The 16,789-nt window shown below is 36.9% G+C and overlaps 1 protein-coding gene across 45 annotated transcripts in view; it reads left to right on the forward strand.

The window, feature by feature from the left end:
- The window catches only part of LOC307195140 (regulating synaptic membrane exocytosis protein 1), a gene marked incomplete at both ends in the record, with an annotated part of 217,032 nt that overhangs the window by 97,251 nt on the left and 102,992 nt on the right, over positions 1–16,789 (forward strand). For 34 of the 45 annotated variants that reach the window (XM_079939000.1, XM_079938998.1, XM_079938958.1 and 31 more), the window contains one exon: positions 4,964–5,076. In XM_079939000.1, coding sequence (XP_079795126.1) covers positions 4,964–5,076 — 113 coding nt within the window. Of the gene's footprint in view, positions 1–3,721; positions 3,905–4,963; positions 5,077–9,015; positions 9,046–16,789 lie in introns of all 45 variants that reach the window. The other 11 variants (XM_079938967.1, XM_079938976.1, XM_079938996.1 and 8 more) reach the window with 3 other exon arrangements.

Consider the following 16,789-nt stretch of genomic DNA (forward strand, 5'->3'; position numbering starts at 1 on the left):
TTTGAGTGAATTGTTGAATAGCTGGTTACAAAAGAAGAATTGGCCTAGGTTTACATTAGCTCTCACTTCTTTAGAAGATACCTTGAGTTGACATGTAACTACAGATGAATTGAGACCAGAGTATGAATGCTCAGATGCTGATTCTTGGCCTTCGGGAGTTGACTGCTTCCCCAGAGGAGCCCCAGCACACAGACACACCTTGGCCTCTGGCAGAATTTGCTGCGATGATCATACTTTTTGAAGGTCCTTGGTTTGGCCTCCAAAATTTTGACCTTTTGAGAAACAGACGTGTAAGAAAATATTTTGAAAGATATGGTAACCAGTTCTAGATAGAAGAAAGGCAGAACCTGCTTCTGACTTCGGTGCCTCACCATTGCAATAGAGCTTCAGACCCTCTGAAGAAGCTCCTTAGTAAATAAAAGTGTAACTTTTCACCCTCATGTGAGTTGAGCTTTGTGGATTGCTGGAACCACTGCACGTCCTGTTCTGGGGTCTTTTCTTCTTGTGGAACTTGCTCTCTGCATCCTAACTGGGGGATGTGGGGTAACAACTGGTATTTAGAATTGCTTGCCTATGCATTTTATGTTGTGCTGACACTCCGGAAAAAAGTCCGTGTAAGCCTGAAATGGCCATGACGGGAGGAACCATGGTGACCTTAAATACCACATGCATGTCTATCCTTTAGCAAGTAATTAAAAAAAAAAAAGAACTCTATTTTTAAGCCGCAATAGAAGCAATTCACTGCACCTCTGCTTGCAGCAACAGAAATGTCTAACAACCTAAGGTTTTGGTGGGAAATGTGTTTTACTTAAGTTCAAGTCACAACACCTAAGACTTTAGGTGAAGAGAGAAGGCGTAGGTTGAACTCAGCGGTAAATATTTAGCAATGGGTTTGGAGATGGTGAACTGGAGTCATAGGTTGGAATTCATACGTTGCTCTAGAACCCTCATTATTTTTGTTTCAAAAATATATTATGTATAGACATAAAAAGCAGAGTAGATGTTCAATTAAATACCATTTTCCGTATATTTTGTTCCTATAAACTCTCAAAAAAGGATTCTATTAAATCTTGTCAAGCAATTTGACACCTGCTCATATATTTACATTTTGTTTTACAAGATTAGCAATGCATCCAGGGATGTGAAATTACCATGTTTCATCTCATGATATAGAAACCAATCCTGTCTCAAAGGCAGAAAAGGGAGCAGTGTTGGAGCTTCATAGACCTGCGTGGGTCCCGCCTTTAACATGTTAGCTCTTTGCCCATTTGCAAGTCACTCTGTGACCCCCAGTTTTTCCATCTATAAAATAGGAACAATAGCACTTCTTAGAGCTGTTGTGAGAATGCAAAACAAAAAAGGACACGTGTGTGGGTATGTGGTATGCATGCATACACACACACGTCTAGACACGCACATACACACTAGTGGCTGGCATGTGTAGACGGCGCCATGTGGATGCCCAGTGAGAATAGCTGTTACCGTCATTCTCCTTCTCTCTCACTCACTCCCCGCTCCACTCCTTAACGTGCTGGTTTTTGATCTCTTTCCCTCCGACACCCTTACATCCTTAGCACATGCCATTTCATCGAAAAGCCTGGATTCTCTCACGTTTCACTCCTGAACCTCAGCATTTCTTGAATAACCCTCCTTTCCTCTTGTCTGAAACAAACTCTACTTGTTTCCACCTTCTCTTTCTTCAAAGCCTTGCTCGTCTCTCTCCAGCCTCTGCATTTTCACTTTCCTCCGTTTCCCCTCCTGTGATCCAGCCCTGCTGCCATGTTCCTCGGTTTTCCTCAGACAGAGTGGTTTCTTTGTCCCCCCTTGGGTCCACGCTTTCATATTGGTCATCGTTTGGCTGGTGGCAGGAACTGTTTTGTTATTGAGGGACTTTTAGCTTGTGTCAAAGGAGAAACAGCCCTGGGGCAAAATGATTAACCCCCAACAGGATGCACTGTTCCCGGCCCTGCAAGCTCGTGGCTTGGGAAGATCCGTGTAACATTCAGCTAGAAAGCCACTTATTTGCCTTTCAAATTGCTTTTTATATTTGTTCCATTTAGTTTGGGGCCACATAAGGCCCCCCTAAATTACTCACATTTCAGGTTGCAATTAAGAAGTCCTTTTAGTGCTTATGAATTGCATTAAGAAATGAAGCAAAATTTTAGTGAAATTGCAAGATCCATGAATTTTCTCAGGACTAGGGTAAAAACTGTACTATCCAACTTTCAAAGCAAGTATTTTCAAGTGTATTTTGTACAAGGAGTGCTGAAGTTTATTCTCATGATAATGACTTTTAAAGAGTAATAGATAGAAACTCATTATTTATCGTTGGAAAGGACTTGATCACACCTTGGTCCTCCCCACATAAATGAATTCTGTAGAGTTGAGTTCACGTGAGAAGGCAATCCAGATGGAATGAACAGTTTTAATATGTGTGGTCAGTCCTTTCTCCTATTCATTTTGAAATCGAAGTGACCGTCCAGGTTTCGGGATCTGCCTTAGGGGCTGATAAAGCATTAATCCAGAGCTCGATAAAATAAAATGCACATTAAAGACCTAAGCTGTACCTTTTTATGCTCTAAAATATGACATTTTCCCATTTTATTGTTTGGAAATAGAGGAGATATCCTGAATCAAAATAATTATACCTGTGAAAATCATTCTACTTGAGAAAAATTGTCAATCTGTATACAAGTTGAATAAATCACTCAATTAATGTACTTCCTGTGATCCGTATGGATTCTTGACTCTCACACACTTTAAATTACTTAATCGAATTTTATAGCATTGTTTTCAAAAGGATGAAGTGTTATTTCTTGGCTTCTGTCACTATGAAGAGTAATACAGATTAGGTATTTTAAATGTGCATTTTATTTAAAATACGTACTGAAAATGTTGAAAAGAGCAAAAACATGTGTCTGCTTTAAACAAGCATATATTTATATACATATATATATATAGTCACATATAAAAATCGGTTTTTAATTATTGGTCCTTAATTCGGAAATTGGCTTCATAATGATTTTGAACACTATATTAAGATAGCTGTCAATGTATGGACAAGTATCTTTTCAGCTACTTTTATACATCAGAGGACATATTTTTATCCCTATATCAGCCATCTGCATTTAGTCAGTTCAAAAATGAAGCATTACCCATCTTACTTCATCATTTTAATTTGTTGGTCTACTTAAATCAACCTTAGAAGACAGCTTCCCTTTGCTACCTATTTGGTATGGACTTCCCTGTTGCAGAGATAAATTATGAGCATTGTAAAAGTACACACAGCACTCACCAGTGCATTGCTTCTTCTGGAAGGCAAGTGCTTGAAGTGTCCCGAGTTCACTGTCCTGACTGTGTTCACTCATTCAAAGCCAGATCTCTCTACTGAGCTCTTGTTCTCTGTGCTGCTGTGTTCTAGGCACCAGAGATACAGCTCAGTAAGAAACAAGAGACGGAAGTCTTTGCCCCTGTGGGACTTGAGAGGCTTGTTACACTGGAGGAGTCCAGACAGGCCCGCTCAGAACCACCAGGCGTGCACGTTCGCGATAACGCATCAGTTTGATGTGAGGTCCATTTCAGTAACTGTGTGATGGGTTTGCTCCTGGGTTTTAAAATCACTGTCTTGTAAGAGTAACCAGGTTTTCCTTGGACAGATGTGCTGGTATCAAAGTGGATGTGACCTGCTGACTGAAGATCTTTTCTGACCCTAATGTTTTAGGGTTCTCCCACCATGTCTTTCTAGAAGGGGATACGCAGCCCCGAGAGCGACTGATCAGCTAGTCCTTAGGGGAAAACATCCCGCTCGCTCCCGCTCGAGTGAGCACCCTAGTGTCAGAACACTGTGTTCTATGCACCACCTTGCCCCTGGAGGGTCGGCGCCACCTTCTCCGCTCCTGACAAGGTCGCTGTTCCGTGTCTGCCTCTGGGTCTTGGTGTGGTGTTGTACCTTCCTGAGCTCTTGACACTGTCGCTCATTATGACACCATAGTTCTTAATCCTTTCTTTGTGGCACTTAACCTCTCCACACCCTCCCTTACCTGCATCTACCTTCACTGTGCTGGTGGTATTCTCTTCTATACTTCCTGCCAACTAGCCATCATCGAAAATTAAATCTGCCTGTGTTATGTCCTTCCATCTGTTTGTGGCATATTCATATATATATATTTTTTAAATTATGTGAAATTCTGTATAAGAAATTACCTGGAATTAAATGTGTACTTGCTTTAAAAAGTGTAAGAGGAATTAGAAAAAAAAAATGGAAAACTTTCATCTTTGTTCAGTAAAAGCTGAGAGTGTTTTAAAGTTCTTCAGTTAAAAAAAAAAAGTTTGAATGCCAGCAGATGGAGGTCAGCTTACTTCCGTACAATAGTGACGTATCTTCACGCTTCTTAAATTTGTATTTGTAGTTTTGATCTTTTCACCAGGATAGTTCATAGCATGTGCCCAAGGTTATTTTTATAAATATCTTTTCAGATTTTTCCTATTTAAACATAAAGTGCAAGGGAATGGTAATTTATAAAAGTCTGCAGCCAGAACTATTCTTATCACTTATATGGATTTAATTGTAGCAATATAGGCAACAGCCTTTCCTAAATCATTTACCCATGTTGTTAAGATTCATAGGCTGTGAGTAGATATACTAGGTCCAGCACTACCAAAAATGGATAACTTAACAGAAAGTCACAACTTCATAGAAAGTTAATGAAAAGAAGTACGTTCCCTTCTGCCCAGTTCAGGAATTCATTCTGCAGAACTCTACGTGGCAGACATTTCCCTGTCTCTTGTAGCCCCTTTTGGTAATATTCCTTTTACACACATCATAAAAAGGACTTGATTTTGCTTCCAAAGGCCCAGGTAGGGGTTTTACGTCTGTTTTAAGAGGAACAGTAGGAAGGAAGAGATCCTTGTCAGGCCCTTTGGGATTTCATCGTTTCGTTTGCCCTGCTTCTTCTCCCCACAGAGTGCACCGGCAGGCCAGCCCGACGCGGTCCCCGCCCGCAGACACAGCCTTTGGCAGCCCTCGGGGCAGGCAGCTCCCACAAGTGCCAGGGAGGAGCGGCAGTGCAGAACAAGGTATCCATAGAGAGAGCACTGACAAAATCTCGGATTTGAGAGCCACCTCTTTTTATACTCCTTCTATTGAAAGAATAGAATCTTGATGATACGTAGTGTGATGAATCCTAAGAAGTCAAGTGTCTTAGAGTTTTATTCCCGGCACCAAGTTATAACAGTTCGTGGCCTATGTGCTGTTTTTGCTGAGTGAGTGAATGAATGAATTTTAGATGGTCAATTAAAAGAACAGACTGCGCCCTAGAGGTACCTTTTCCAAAGGTGCAAAGGAAGAAAATAAAACTTTAAAAACCTCAGTACCATATGGTATTTTATGTGTTAAAGGAAGACGTTTTTAACCTTGTTTTAAAAATGTTTTTAAATGAGGCAATCGTATTGAAGGCTTTGCTAGTGTTTTTTTTTTTTAATTTACCTGCAATACCTTGTATTTTTTATAGAAGTTTGATGGTGAAAAACTGGCTTAGAACACACATTTGAGTGTTTTTTATCAGTTAACATCACTTAAATTTCCCTTATTTTAAGCATGTACACATTGTGTTTTATCTTCCTAGAAAGAGAGATGTTGGGGGGTGGGCAGGTTTTAGTGGAAATTAAATTCACTAAGCTACCTGGCCTAAGAGGATTTAAATACCAGGTTAAAAGGGTCACTGTTTTCTTCATGTGACCCAAGGTGCTATCCCATTTCTCAGTAAGTGAAATGATCTGTTATCGGTAAATGTTATCACATAAATATTACCAGAGATTTGTTAAGCAGTTTAGTGAAATACTGTTTAATTGGGGGTTGTAATATGAACGCAGTGGACTTCTATTTAAATCATGTATTGAAACTCTTCATCCCTGTGAAACAACTGGAAGGTTAACATTTTGCATATTTTTCTCAACAGTGTTGGTTGTTTCTGATGTAAAACTTGTATATTTCCTTCTGTACTGAGGGTGCTGGGTATGTGTTTTACTCACGCAAAGAGCTTTACTGAATGTATCACCGAAGTGTTAGTGGTCTAAGAAGATAAATACATTGTTTCAAAAACTGATCAGGCAGAGTTTGTACACAGAGTACTTGGTTATAGAAAAATTAGTGTAGATTTGAGAAGTATCAGTATATTGACACAAAAATGCTGCTACGGTAAACTCTGGATTTGTATTATTTTTTAAAGTCATATATCCTGTTGATATATCATACTTTAGTATTCAGGGTCATTATGAGGGTATTCATTTACTTAATCAGGAAAATATGAGGCTATGTGAAACTCTGACTTTCTTTTCTGAAATAACAATGAATTCTTTGGAATTCTCAGTTCATGTGTTTAACAGACTTTCTCTTATCTGGGAACATTTTGAGAAGATAATTCATAATTAATGTTATTAAGACTGTAATTAGCAGTAGCCTAGATGAAATTGTTTTAAAATTTATTTTTTTAAATGTGGTGTTTATTTAACTTATCCATTCATGAACTCCTGTTGCACAACTAAAAGAACTACAGGTTCTAGTGTTCCGCTACAAACTCAGTGTTACTGGCCATAGTGTGCCAAAGATTGATATCCAAAAAGTCATTTGTTTCTAAAATTCTTTGCATTTCCTCCAGTTGCTAAAACACTTCCGGTTCAAAAGTATGTAACGGTACTGCATATAACGCTCATATAGTGAGATGATAGTTTTATTATTCTGTAGAAATAAGAATTGCTTCTACAAAGTCAGATGGATTGTGTGCTGGACTTTGGTTTTTATAAAAGCTCATGTTCTGTTGTTGATATCAGTCGACATTACTGTTTATGATATTCGTATTCACAGTTGTCTTTCAGAGAAATCACCAATTTGTAAAGATTGAATTGAGGTGGGAAGAAAGGAGTGACTGAGGATGAAATTGGTGGAGTTATTTTGATAGTTAATATCACAAGTACATTCCTAAACACTTGCTACTTGAGGTTCCTGAAGTTTATCATCTTAAGAGTCATATAGATACAACCTTTAAAATATGACAACAAACATGTATTATTGTAACTATGTATTCTTCTATAAGTAAAATGGATCTGGTTTACTGTGTGATAATACTATGTGCTTTGGGGTGTTTGGTAAATGATGATACTGTCCTCCTTCGTCTTATTATGGATCTATTTCAAGCTGAACAGTTTACATGACATCTTTGTGTGTCCTAGAATATGTTTTTAAAAGTAAACTTCTAATTTGCTTCATGGATTAGACCGAATTTAGCTGTTGTCTAATCCATTTGAGATGGATTTCATTGATGTTCTTAGGGCTGTGGAATCATGTCATGTTTTTCTTTCCATATTATATGTTAAAATTTACTTCTGTCTGCCATGAAGACTGGTGCAGAATGCAGCTTACTTGCAATCAGTGAAAGTTCTACCACACTTGACTTCTTTCCAGTTTTCTTTTATGTATATTTGTGTTTTTTTTTTTAGTTTTTAACAAAGGGTAATTTTCTTTTTTAAAAAAGATAACTGAGTTGATAAGCAGTTGTTGGTTAGGAGCAAACATTTCAAATGGTTTAGATTCCTGAATAGTGATACAACTTCCTGAAGAACTTATAAAATAATTTTATTCATACACAGTTTCTGGTTACAATTATCTACATTATTTTGTTTAGGATCCATAGATTGTTTGCATGCTTCTTGTTTGGTTTTTTTTTTCTTGTAATTCAATTTTACTACTCTCTCCTTGTGCGATAAAACAATTTATATTATTTTAAAAGCTAACATATAATTTGAAAAGATACACTTAATTTTTGAAAAAGTATTTTAATGTTTCTTTTAAAAATTAGTAATGCTAGCCTATTTGCTACACGGAATCTGATTATGTTGAAGTATAGTTAGGGGAAAAGAAGAGGTGTGATAACAATGCAGATTTTGAGATAAAGTCGCTAAAAAGTAGCCTTAAAGTTTAGGTAACTCAAATGGTATGTGATAATTGAGAGCAAAAACTTTCAGGAAATTCCTCTGGGTATGTTCCAATGTTGTATTACAATGTAGCCCTTAGGTAGAGTGAGACTGAAAGCAACATAATTGGTTGCATAAAAATGTATGGTTTTCTGAAATCAACCAAGTGATTTTTGTGTGTGTGTGCAACCTAGTTGTCTTTTTTAAGAGGACGTATTTAAAGATCATTCATAAACTATAAACTAACACTTGATGTGCCAGTTATGTTTTATGTGTTCTGTTATTAATTCTGCTACCTAGAACTAATGGCACTCCCCTTCAAAATATATAGATAGGCCATTATTTCTCAGTAAATGGTGCACCAACAAGGAGGCAGAGAAAGGCTTAAGAAATGTCTGAGAAATACAGTCTGCAAAGAACAATTTCACTTTGAGATATTTTAATATAATTACAGTAATTTGAGAAGGAAGAAAGGATTACTTAATTTAAAATATATTTTTTTCCAGGTGGAAAATGTTCCTGAATATTTTCCACAGTGAAGAGAAAATGCCTACTATCTAGCAAAAACATGGAATTTATTTTTTTATTATATGCTTTTTCAATTATCTGAAATGCTGTCATTTTTTAAATGAAAATGTTATGAACGTTAAATATGCTTTTAAGTACATTTACAATAAAAAGTCACAATGGATTAAGGTTAAAATGTCTTAGTAAAGCGAGTGCTGTAATACTTTGCAATTCTTCAAAGGCAAGAAAAAAATAACACAAGATATACTTTTCAAATGCCAAGTATACAATATTAATTCCCCAATGTTTCTGTTTTTATTTAAAATCTTTAAATTGTTGCATTCATTCTTTCTTTGATTGATTTTAGTACCATATTGGAGATTTCCTCATGGTTTCTCATTGCAGTTTACCATGTCACATTATATGTTACGTATTTTTGTTATTCATGCCGTTGTGTTGATTCACATTTCCATGTCTAACTATAAATTTGCTGATTTCTTTCTTTTGTTTCCATCATTATGTGCATTTAATTCATTGAAGAACAAGAAAAATATAACTCATCCACAAAAGGTAAATATTAATGTAACTTTTTTAACAATTTAATATTGTTCCTTTTCTCTCATAGTATATGAGTTATCTAACTGTATTTATTGAAATAATGAGCCAAACTATTTAACAGATAGCTTTTTCCATGCAGTGATTTGGAAAGGCATTTGGTATTAACCGTTTTGTATGGTGAGCAGTTCACATCAAAGAGGAGAAGATTAAAATTAAGAGTATTTTTGCTTCAAAATGTATTTATCCACACTGACAACTAGAAAACGATTCTCTTTGGAAAAGAATAGCATATTTGTGATATGTTTTTGTTTATTTGCATTCCCCTGCTCTCATAGATAAAGGGTTTAAGTCTTACCTTCTGTGGGGCAAAGGAATAGAAAATCCTTGGGTTTTCCTTCGAAATAGTAGCAACTTTATGGCGTATTTGGCCTGCTGCAGTCATGCATCTGGGAAGTAGCTGCCGGGATGCTACTCCTCTTGGCCTCAGGAGGGTTAGAACACCCATCAGTTCTTTCTTCCTGAGGGACACAGGGGGGAAACCGTTCAGCCTGCTGTGTCGGCACCTTGCTGACCTGCCTTGTGGTCCTTGGGATCACATTTGATGTTTGGTCTTTGGACTTGAGTCCCACGTAGGTGCAGACCTCCTCCGACTGTCTTGGGCCACCCTATTTGGTGTTACTGTTGGCTTGATCATTAAATATTTGAATAGGAGTTTTCAGCTTAATGAAATAATATTAACAATATTAAAAAGTTATATAATGCTACATAATTTAATAAAAGTATTTACTCAATATTTATAGATTCGTGATTGAGTTAATTTGTTGCCCATAGTAACCCTCAGAGTTAGTCCTGAGAGGGCCATCATCCTTATTTTATGAAAGGTAAAACTCAGATTGAGAGACATTAAGAGACTTGCCCATTCATACTGGTGATGTGACCTAGACTGCAAGCCCAGGGCTCTTGCTTTGGACCTCCTTCCTCTATACTTTAGTGCATCCTATTTTAATAGGCACAAATCCCAAACATATATCCCTAACTCCGAGTAGATTGAGGTATGTGTTACGTCTCTCAGTGTCATAGATTGAAAATGGGAGATAATATTCAATTACTTATCTCAGTTTGAATTTATAAACATATATTTATATTCCAGCACATAATACATATTCTGGCAAAGTGTCTGACATACTAGGCAATAAATAGATATTAATAAAAATCAAATGTTATTCAGTGAGATCCAGATGCTTTGGTCCCTAGGTTTTACATAGATTTCCGGCTATCTTGCATTTTTAACTCAGGTATCAGAAACACAAATTTAGGTTAAGTAGTACAAAAATGGCCAATACATTGGTACTTATATTCAGAAGAACTTATTTAGATTTGCAAAATAAATTTTAGTTTGCTAAAAGCATTAAATTTTATGTTGGAGATGGGTCATGAGCTCATTCATTTAGCCAAAAGGAAGAGAAATGTAATAATTCTTCATCTGGAGAGCTCTTCCTTCTATATTATTACTAGCCAAAAGCTATAATTTGCTAATCAAAACAAAACAAAATTCATGGGTTGTAGGACCTCGGGTGTACGAAGCGTGCCCCTTTACAGCCTCGCTACACAGCGCATCAGGTCGTTGCGTTTTAACAAGGTCACTGTGTCCTGGCTGAGATGTGTCATCACTGTACCAAGTCTGCCTTGGACACAGGGTGTGGATAAGCTTCAACGGGATGCACCCCAGGGCTGAAAACCACCAAAGAGGCGCATCCCCAAATGCCGCCGGGAAGGCAGAGAGCAGCCCAGGATGCTGTACCTTCCCCCTTGGGATTTAAGGGAGCACAGCTTAGCAGGAAAAGCTTGGGAAGCCAGGAAAAGACAGACGCAAATTCAAGAGATTTCTTTAGAGTCCAATTTTAGACTCACCTGCCCCATAGGAAAGAAAACGTTTTATTTTGCATAGAACCCCTGCTGCTGTGAGCTGATCTTTTCTGGGGTCGCTCATATTGGAGAATTGAGTTATCTTGAGTGTTCCCTGGGTGATGGGGCCTGGCCCAGCCATGCTGAGCTAACGGCACAGGCCGCCGACCCCTAGGGAGAGTTGGTTTTTGATGAATTGAAGACGAACTTGTAAGATGTTCCCAGTTCGTTGAGGCTTACGAGGTTTCACAAGATGCAAGATTTTCAGTGTTAAAACCAGGACAGCTCTGGGCGAACTGGGAAGGTTGGTGCCCCTCACTGTAGGGAACCACTATATAATTGTACAGCATGTTTTGCAAAGCCCTTCCAGCGAGGTATAAAATACCGTGAACATTTTTAACGGTAGATGGAATTTCTAGGGCACTTCCTCTATGTCAGTGACTTGACTGAGCATGTCAGGTATTCATCTCATATTTGTACAACCACCTGAGACATAACTCTTCATATCCTCATTTGCCAACGGAGGAGAGCTGAAGCTCAGAGAGATGCGAAACCTGGTCCTGTGTCAGTCTTCATTTGGGAAGCGGTAGGACAGGGAACCGGGCTCGAGCCTCACTCCAGAGACCTCGTTCTGAACCACTCTGATAGGCAGCCTCTCCCACATTCGGCATTGACCGAGCACCCACTGTGCATCAATACCACGTAATTACGGTAATAACCTGGGCACAGCCCTAAGGAAGGTGTGATGACTCCCTTTATAGAAAGAGGGCACGGGGGTTACGAGGTTGCCCACAGTAGCAAAGCTGCTATAGGACAGAGCTGGACAGTGACCCCACGGCCCGTGTTCTGTCCCCTGCCTCATGTCACTGTCACATCTTACACTCACAGCACCGGGAGGCCCTCTTAGGGGCCCTACCTCCCCCGGTGACCTGATTTGGGGCCGCGCGTCTGAATCTTCCAATCCCTGGCGTGCTCTTCAGGTGAAGCTTGCGCCTTGAGAACAGGAAGCCAGTGTATTTGGACAAAGATAACACAAATTTGGGGCTGAAAAGTTAACTGAGGAAATAGAAATGTTCCTAGCAGGTTATTTACCCTTTACCTCCCCCCTTTATGTTGGAAACTAATAGACCCTATCTTTTTAGGATTCACAGACTGTTTTATAGGCATATTTGAAATCATTCATTCTAAAAGTAAGCCAATTTTTCCCTCTCTGCTACATTTCTTGGACAGTTTTAAAGAGCCCATGAATGTAGTTTGGGGGCATCGAAATAATGATATAAGAAGATCAAAACAGAACCAGAAATTAAATGACTTCAAGGTGAGAAAAAATGTTATTATCATAATAAATTTCTAATTTATATGCCTTTAAGATAGTATTTCTTAAGTGCATTAACTTTTTGCCTTTTGGAGGCAATTTGGAATCATAACAAAACGCATTATACTGCCTTTTCTACAAATATGAATTCCCTTTATCATAAAAAATGTGTAATTTACACACACAGAGAATGAAAGGCAGAGTTCAAGTGACTAAACGGTTTAAACAGGAATAAAGAGCAAATAGCATCTGTTGCGTTTTGTTTTCCTGTTTTCGCTAATAAAATATATAATAATTATTGCAACCAGGCCACTTAAGAGTTATCTCTAGTCAACTGAATTTTTAAACTTCTATTAAACAAGTGCTCAAATAAATTACCTATATCTGCTTTTTGAAATGTTGACAAGAGCAGTTTGAATGTTAAGTCATGCAAAATGTAATTTTTATGGAGCTATCAGCATGAACCTTAATTAGGTGTAATTCATATTAAAAAGTAAAAATCATTTTAATAGTTTTCTGTTACATTATTTATTGTTTAAGTAGTTGCACCCTTAGTAGTATACCATGGTTATGAAACACGTTATAGGAAAATACTATGCAACTTGACTTTTGCCAAAATAAGTAAACTAATTTGTATGTATATTCTTTACAGGCAGCATTTTTTTAACTGTCATTAGGTAGAAAAGGATTCCAACTTTATTCACATTTTTCTTAGATGCATACTGAGTAGGTGCATATGACCCAGGTGATTCATTTGTTGTTATTGTGCATTAAGATTTCAAGCTCCTTAACCTTCTAGGGCTTTGCTTTTCCTGAACACTTACTATGAATATTCATGAATGTTTATTCATAAATATTTAGAGCTCCATTAGTAAAAGTGTCTAATTGATCCATTTCTCTTTTTGTCACAAACCCAGAACTATGGTTGTCATTCTAGCCTTCCCTTTAAACTTTAGGGACGTAGTAAAGCGACCCATGTAAAACAGTTCCAAATTCTCGGTTTTGACCCTTTTTTTCCATTCCGCTGATTCAAATGTGAATATTTATAATAGTAGTAAAGACTTTTAAAACTTCAAAGTATTTAACACTTAAATCAGCCAATGGTCAAATTGTCAGATATGCCCCCTTGAGGGAGAACATCGTTGCCCCTTCCTCCCTGGGGTCTGTGGGTCGTGCAGGAGAGGATGCTGAGAAAAGGCTGATATCTAGCCATGAACAGACTCTTTGATTTTTCTCCTCTAAAGCTGTACATTTCCCCTAAATATCGTACATTTTTTTTGCAAGCTTTAAAATTTGTAAACACTTTTTACAGAAAAGAAGGGAAGAGACATTGAATTTAGTAGTTATGCCACATTGAGCCTTTCAAGATAGATTCTGTTGCCATCAGCATAATTGGAATAATGAAAAATGATGGATAAACATATTAGAGATACAGGGGATAAACAACACGACTCCTTGGGGAGTGAGTCTGTTATTCCCCGAGAAACCTTAATTCCATGGACTACTCTGCATGCTGAGTATGTTCTAAGCAGTGCCTCGTAAGGAGGACGGTGCTCTCTTTCAAGACAGAAATACATTTAAAAACTGTTTACTACATCTGTAACTCTATTTCTGCTTTGTAGATAAGTTCATTTGTACCCTTTTTTTAGATTCCACATATAAGCGTTATCACGTGACATTTGACTCTCTCTGTCTGACTACTCAGTGTGACAATCTCTAGGTCCTTCCACGTTGCTGCATACGGCATTATTTCGGGGAGGGATAAATTAGGAGAGTGGGATTGACATATACAAACTACTATACGTAAGATAACTAACAAAGACCTACTACTGTATAACACAGGGAACTCTACTCAATACTCTGTAATGGCCTATATGGGAAAAGAATCTTTAAAAAAAGTGGATATACGTATATGTATAACTGATTCACTTTGCTGTACACTTGAAACTAACACATTGTAAATACTCCAATAAAAATTCTAAAAAATTAATCAAAACAAAAATAAAAGCAAGAGGGATGAGACTGAAAAAAATCATGTGCCTAAAACCAGAGAGATGTTACAATGTAGATGTAAACAGAAGGATTTTAAAGCCAATTTTTAATGCCTCTGTTCTGTTTAGAAACACCATGAGCAAAAGTTTTGTTTTAAAAAAAGACATTTTGTTCAAAGACATGATATAGGAAAATAATAAATAGGACAAAACGTAAAACTCTTTAAAAACTTTTAAAAATAAAAAGCTGTTTAACTCTGTGTAACACAAAAGGGCAAGGTAAAATGACAGATTTTCATCTGACTCCCTTATCTGTCCAGTATCTGATTAATATTTTCAGTGTTACTCTGGGACTTGGCAACTTTGACACTGAAAGTGAGATCTGGGTCTGGAAATCCTGAGCTTTGTTTCAGGTAGTGGAGTGAAAATCAGCTAAAACAAGAGACAGCCTTGGGGTTTGGGCTGCAGCAAGATTTGGGTGATGATACAGACAAATTACCTATTTCCCCTATGTCAATATTCCATTTCAATTACCTATACTAAAACACAGGCTGTTTTCTTTAAAAATCCTTAAAGGCAATGTGGTTATTCACTAAATGTGTTACTTACTTGTGTTTTATGTTTCTCATACTGGATAGATGTTATATTTTATTTTATTGTTTATGTAACTGTAGCATAATCCTTAACATTCAAGAGAATCATGCAGGGGTGCAAGGGAAACAGTTTTGCACATTTCTACCCTTGCAAATTGAAATGCATTTTATTCTAGGAAAATGACCCATTTCTGGCATTTCTGTATAGTCAAAATATTTTAAACATTTAATCTTTATTTATACATACTGTATATGTCAGGGGAAAGGAGGTGGTGTGTAAGTATTCTATCAAAGTTGCTTATTATACTCATATGACTCCAAAGATAAGGATGAACATCAAAGGACTACATTATCTTTTAACTGGAAAAAAAAAAAGATAGAAAATAACAAAAAATATAACCAGTAAATTTTTCCCCTTAACTTCCATGGTTTTGGTAAATTGGCAAATAAAAAAAAAGTAAAAATGGTGGAAATCAGTTAATTGACTACAAGAGAGTAAGTCATTGTAGTTTTCCATTTTTTGAAAATGTGAAAAAAATATCAATACCCTATTGAACTAATACAGAGTCATAGACTGCAACCGCGGGAAGTTACTCTAAGTTACTTTCTCTTCCCTTTACAAATGAAAACTCCGTAATGGACAGATTTCAGGACTGATCAAGGCCACGGTGACGGATGCTGATGCCACTAAGGTTGTCATCTCTGCCGAACTTTCCCAGTCCTGAGTTCCGACCATTTCACTCCATTGCTTCCGATGTATGGAAAGTGTTCACACATCTTAACAATTTGTATTCCTCTAAAGTCTAGAAGGCTGTGTGTAGAGACTAGCATTGCAGTCTTGAATTTTCAAATATAAAAACATCTTTCTTTCTCTTCAGGCTGTGCATAGCTTATAATGATTACAGATTCAGTCAGCTAAATTTTTTCATCTTTTATTACTTTATAATTTTCACGTTTCCTATTGTTTATTGTATTTGAGTGCCCACTAGTACTGATTTTTGACAATAAAATGCTTCGGAGAAGGGGTTTTATCTGTGCTGTCAGTAACTGAGACATTGCAAGTGTTTCCTCCATCTGTTTAATTCTACCTGACAGCTTTCAGTTGTGTAGTCATTTATCATCGCTCTTTCTGAGACACGCACTGGACCAAGGTCGGGGCTTGACTGTCCAAACTCGCATTGTATCAGTAACAGCAAGGAAGCAGAGGCGTTAAGTTTTCTATCATAAAGTGTGACAGCACTTTGTAGTTAACTAGATGAGCTTAGTTATCCTGTGCAAATGTTACCATGTTTCACCTTTGACACATGAACTAGCTAACCTTGTTAGAAAATAAAATACTCATAATCTTTTTACTTCAATATATTTAATAATATAGAAATTTTCATTATTCCTATTCTCTTTTACACTATTTCACCTGGAACACTTGAAAATACAGGCTTAACAATATATTACATGGATTATCTTTTTTGCCTATAAACACAAGCATTTGAAATTTCAAATTCATGTTAATTTCTAGATGCATAGGGAGAAATGTGAAAGATTTAAGGACTTTGAAGAGCAGAGCATATATATTTTTATATATATTTATATATTGTAAATAATTGTATTTATATAATTATAAATTTGTGAATAATATTTAAACCACATTTATGAAAATTTAATGTTTAACATAATTATCAAATTACACAGAATCATAATATTCACAATATTTTAAAGCAAGTCATGAATGTCTGCTAAGTCAAAGGAGTTTCCCAGAAAATCACATTTCTCTTTGGAAAAGGTGGTACTACAGAAATTTTTCAGTGGTGGGTTAAGGAAGATTTATTCATGATTCTTAAGCTATCTTTTTTTTTTTTTTTTTAAGTCACAGGCCTATTTAATAATCTTATGAAAGGGATAGATCTAGAAAAATGCATACAGACACAAACACAATATTTGCAAATGACTTCAGC

The sequence above is a fragment of the Stenella coeruleoalba genome (genome assembly GCF_951394435.1).
Source record: "Stenella coeruleoalba genome assembly, chromosome: 12".
Taxonomy (NCBI): domain Eukaryota; kingdom Metazoa; phylum Chordata; class Mammalia; order Artiodactyla; family Delphinidae; genus Stenella; species Stenella coeruleoalba.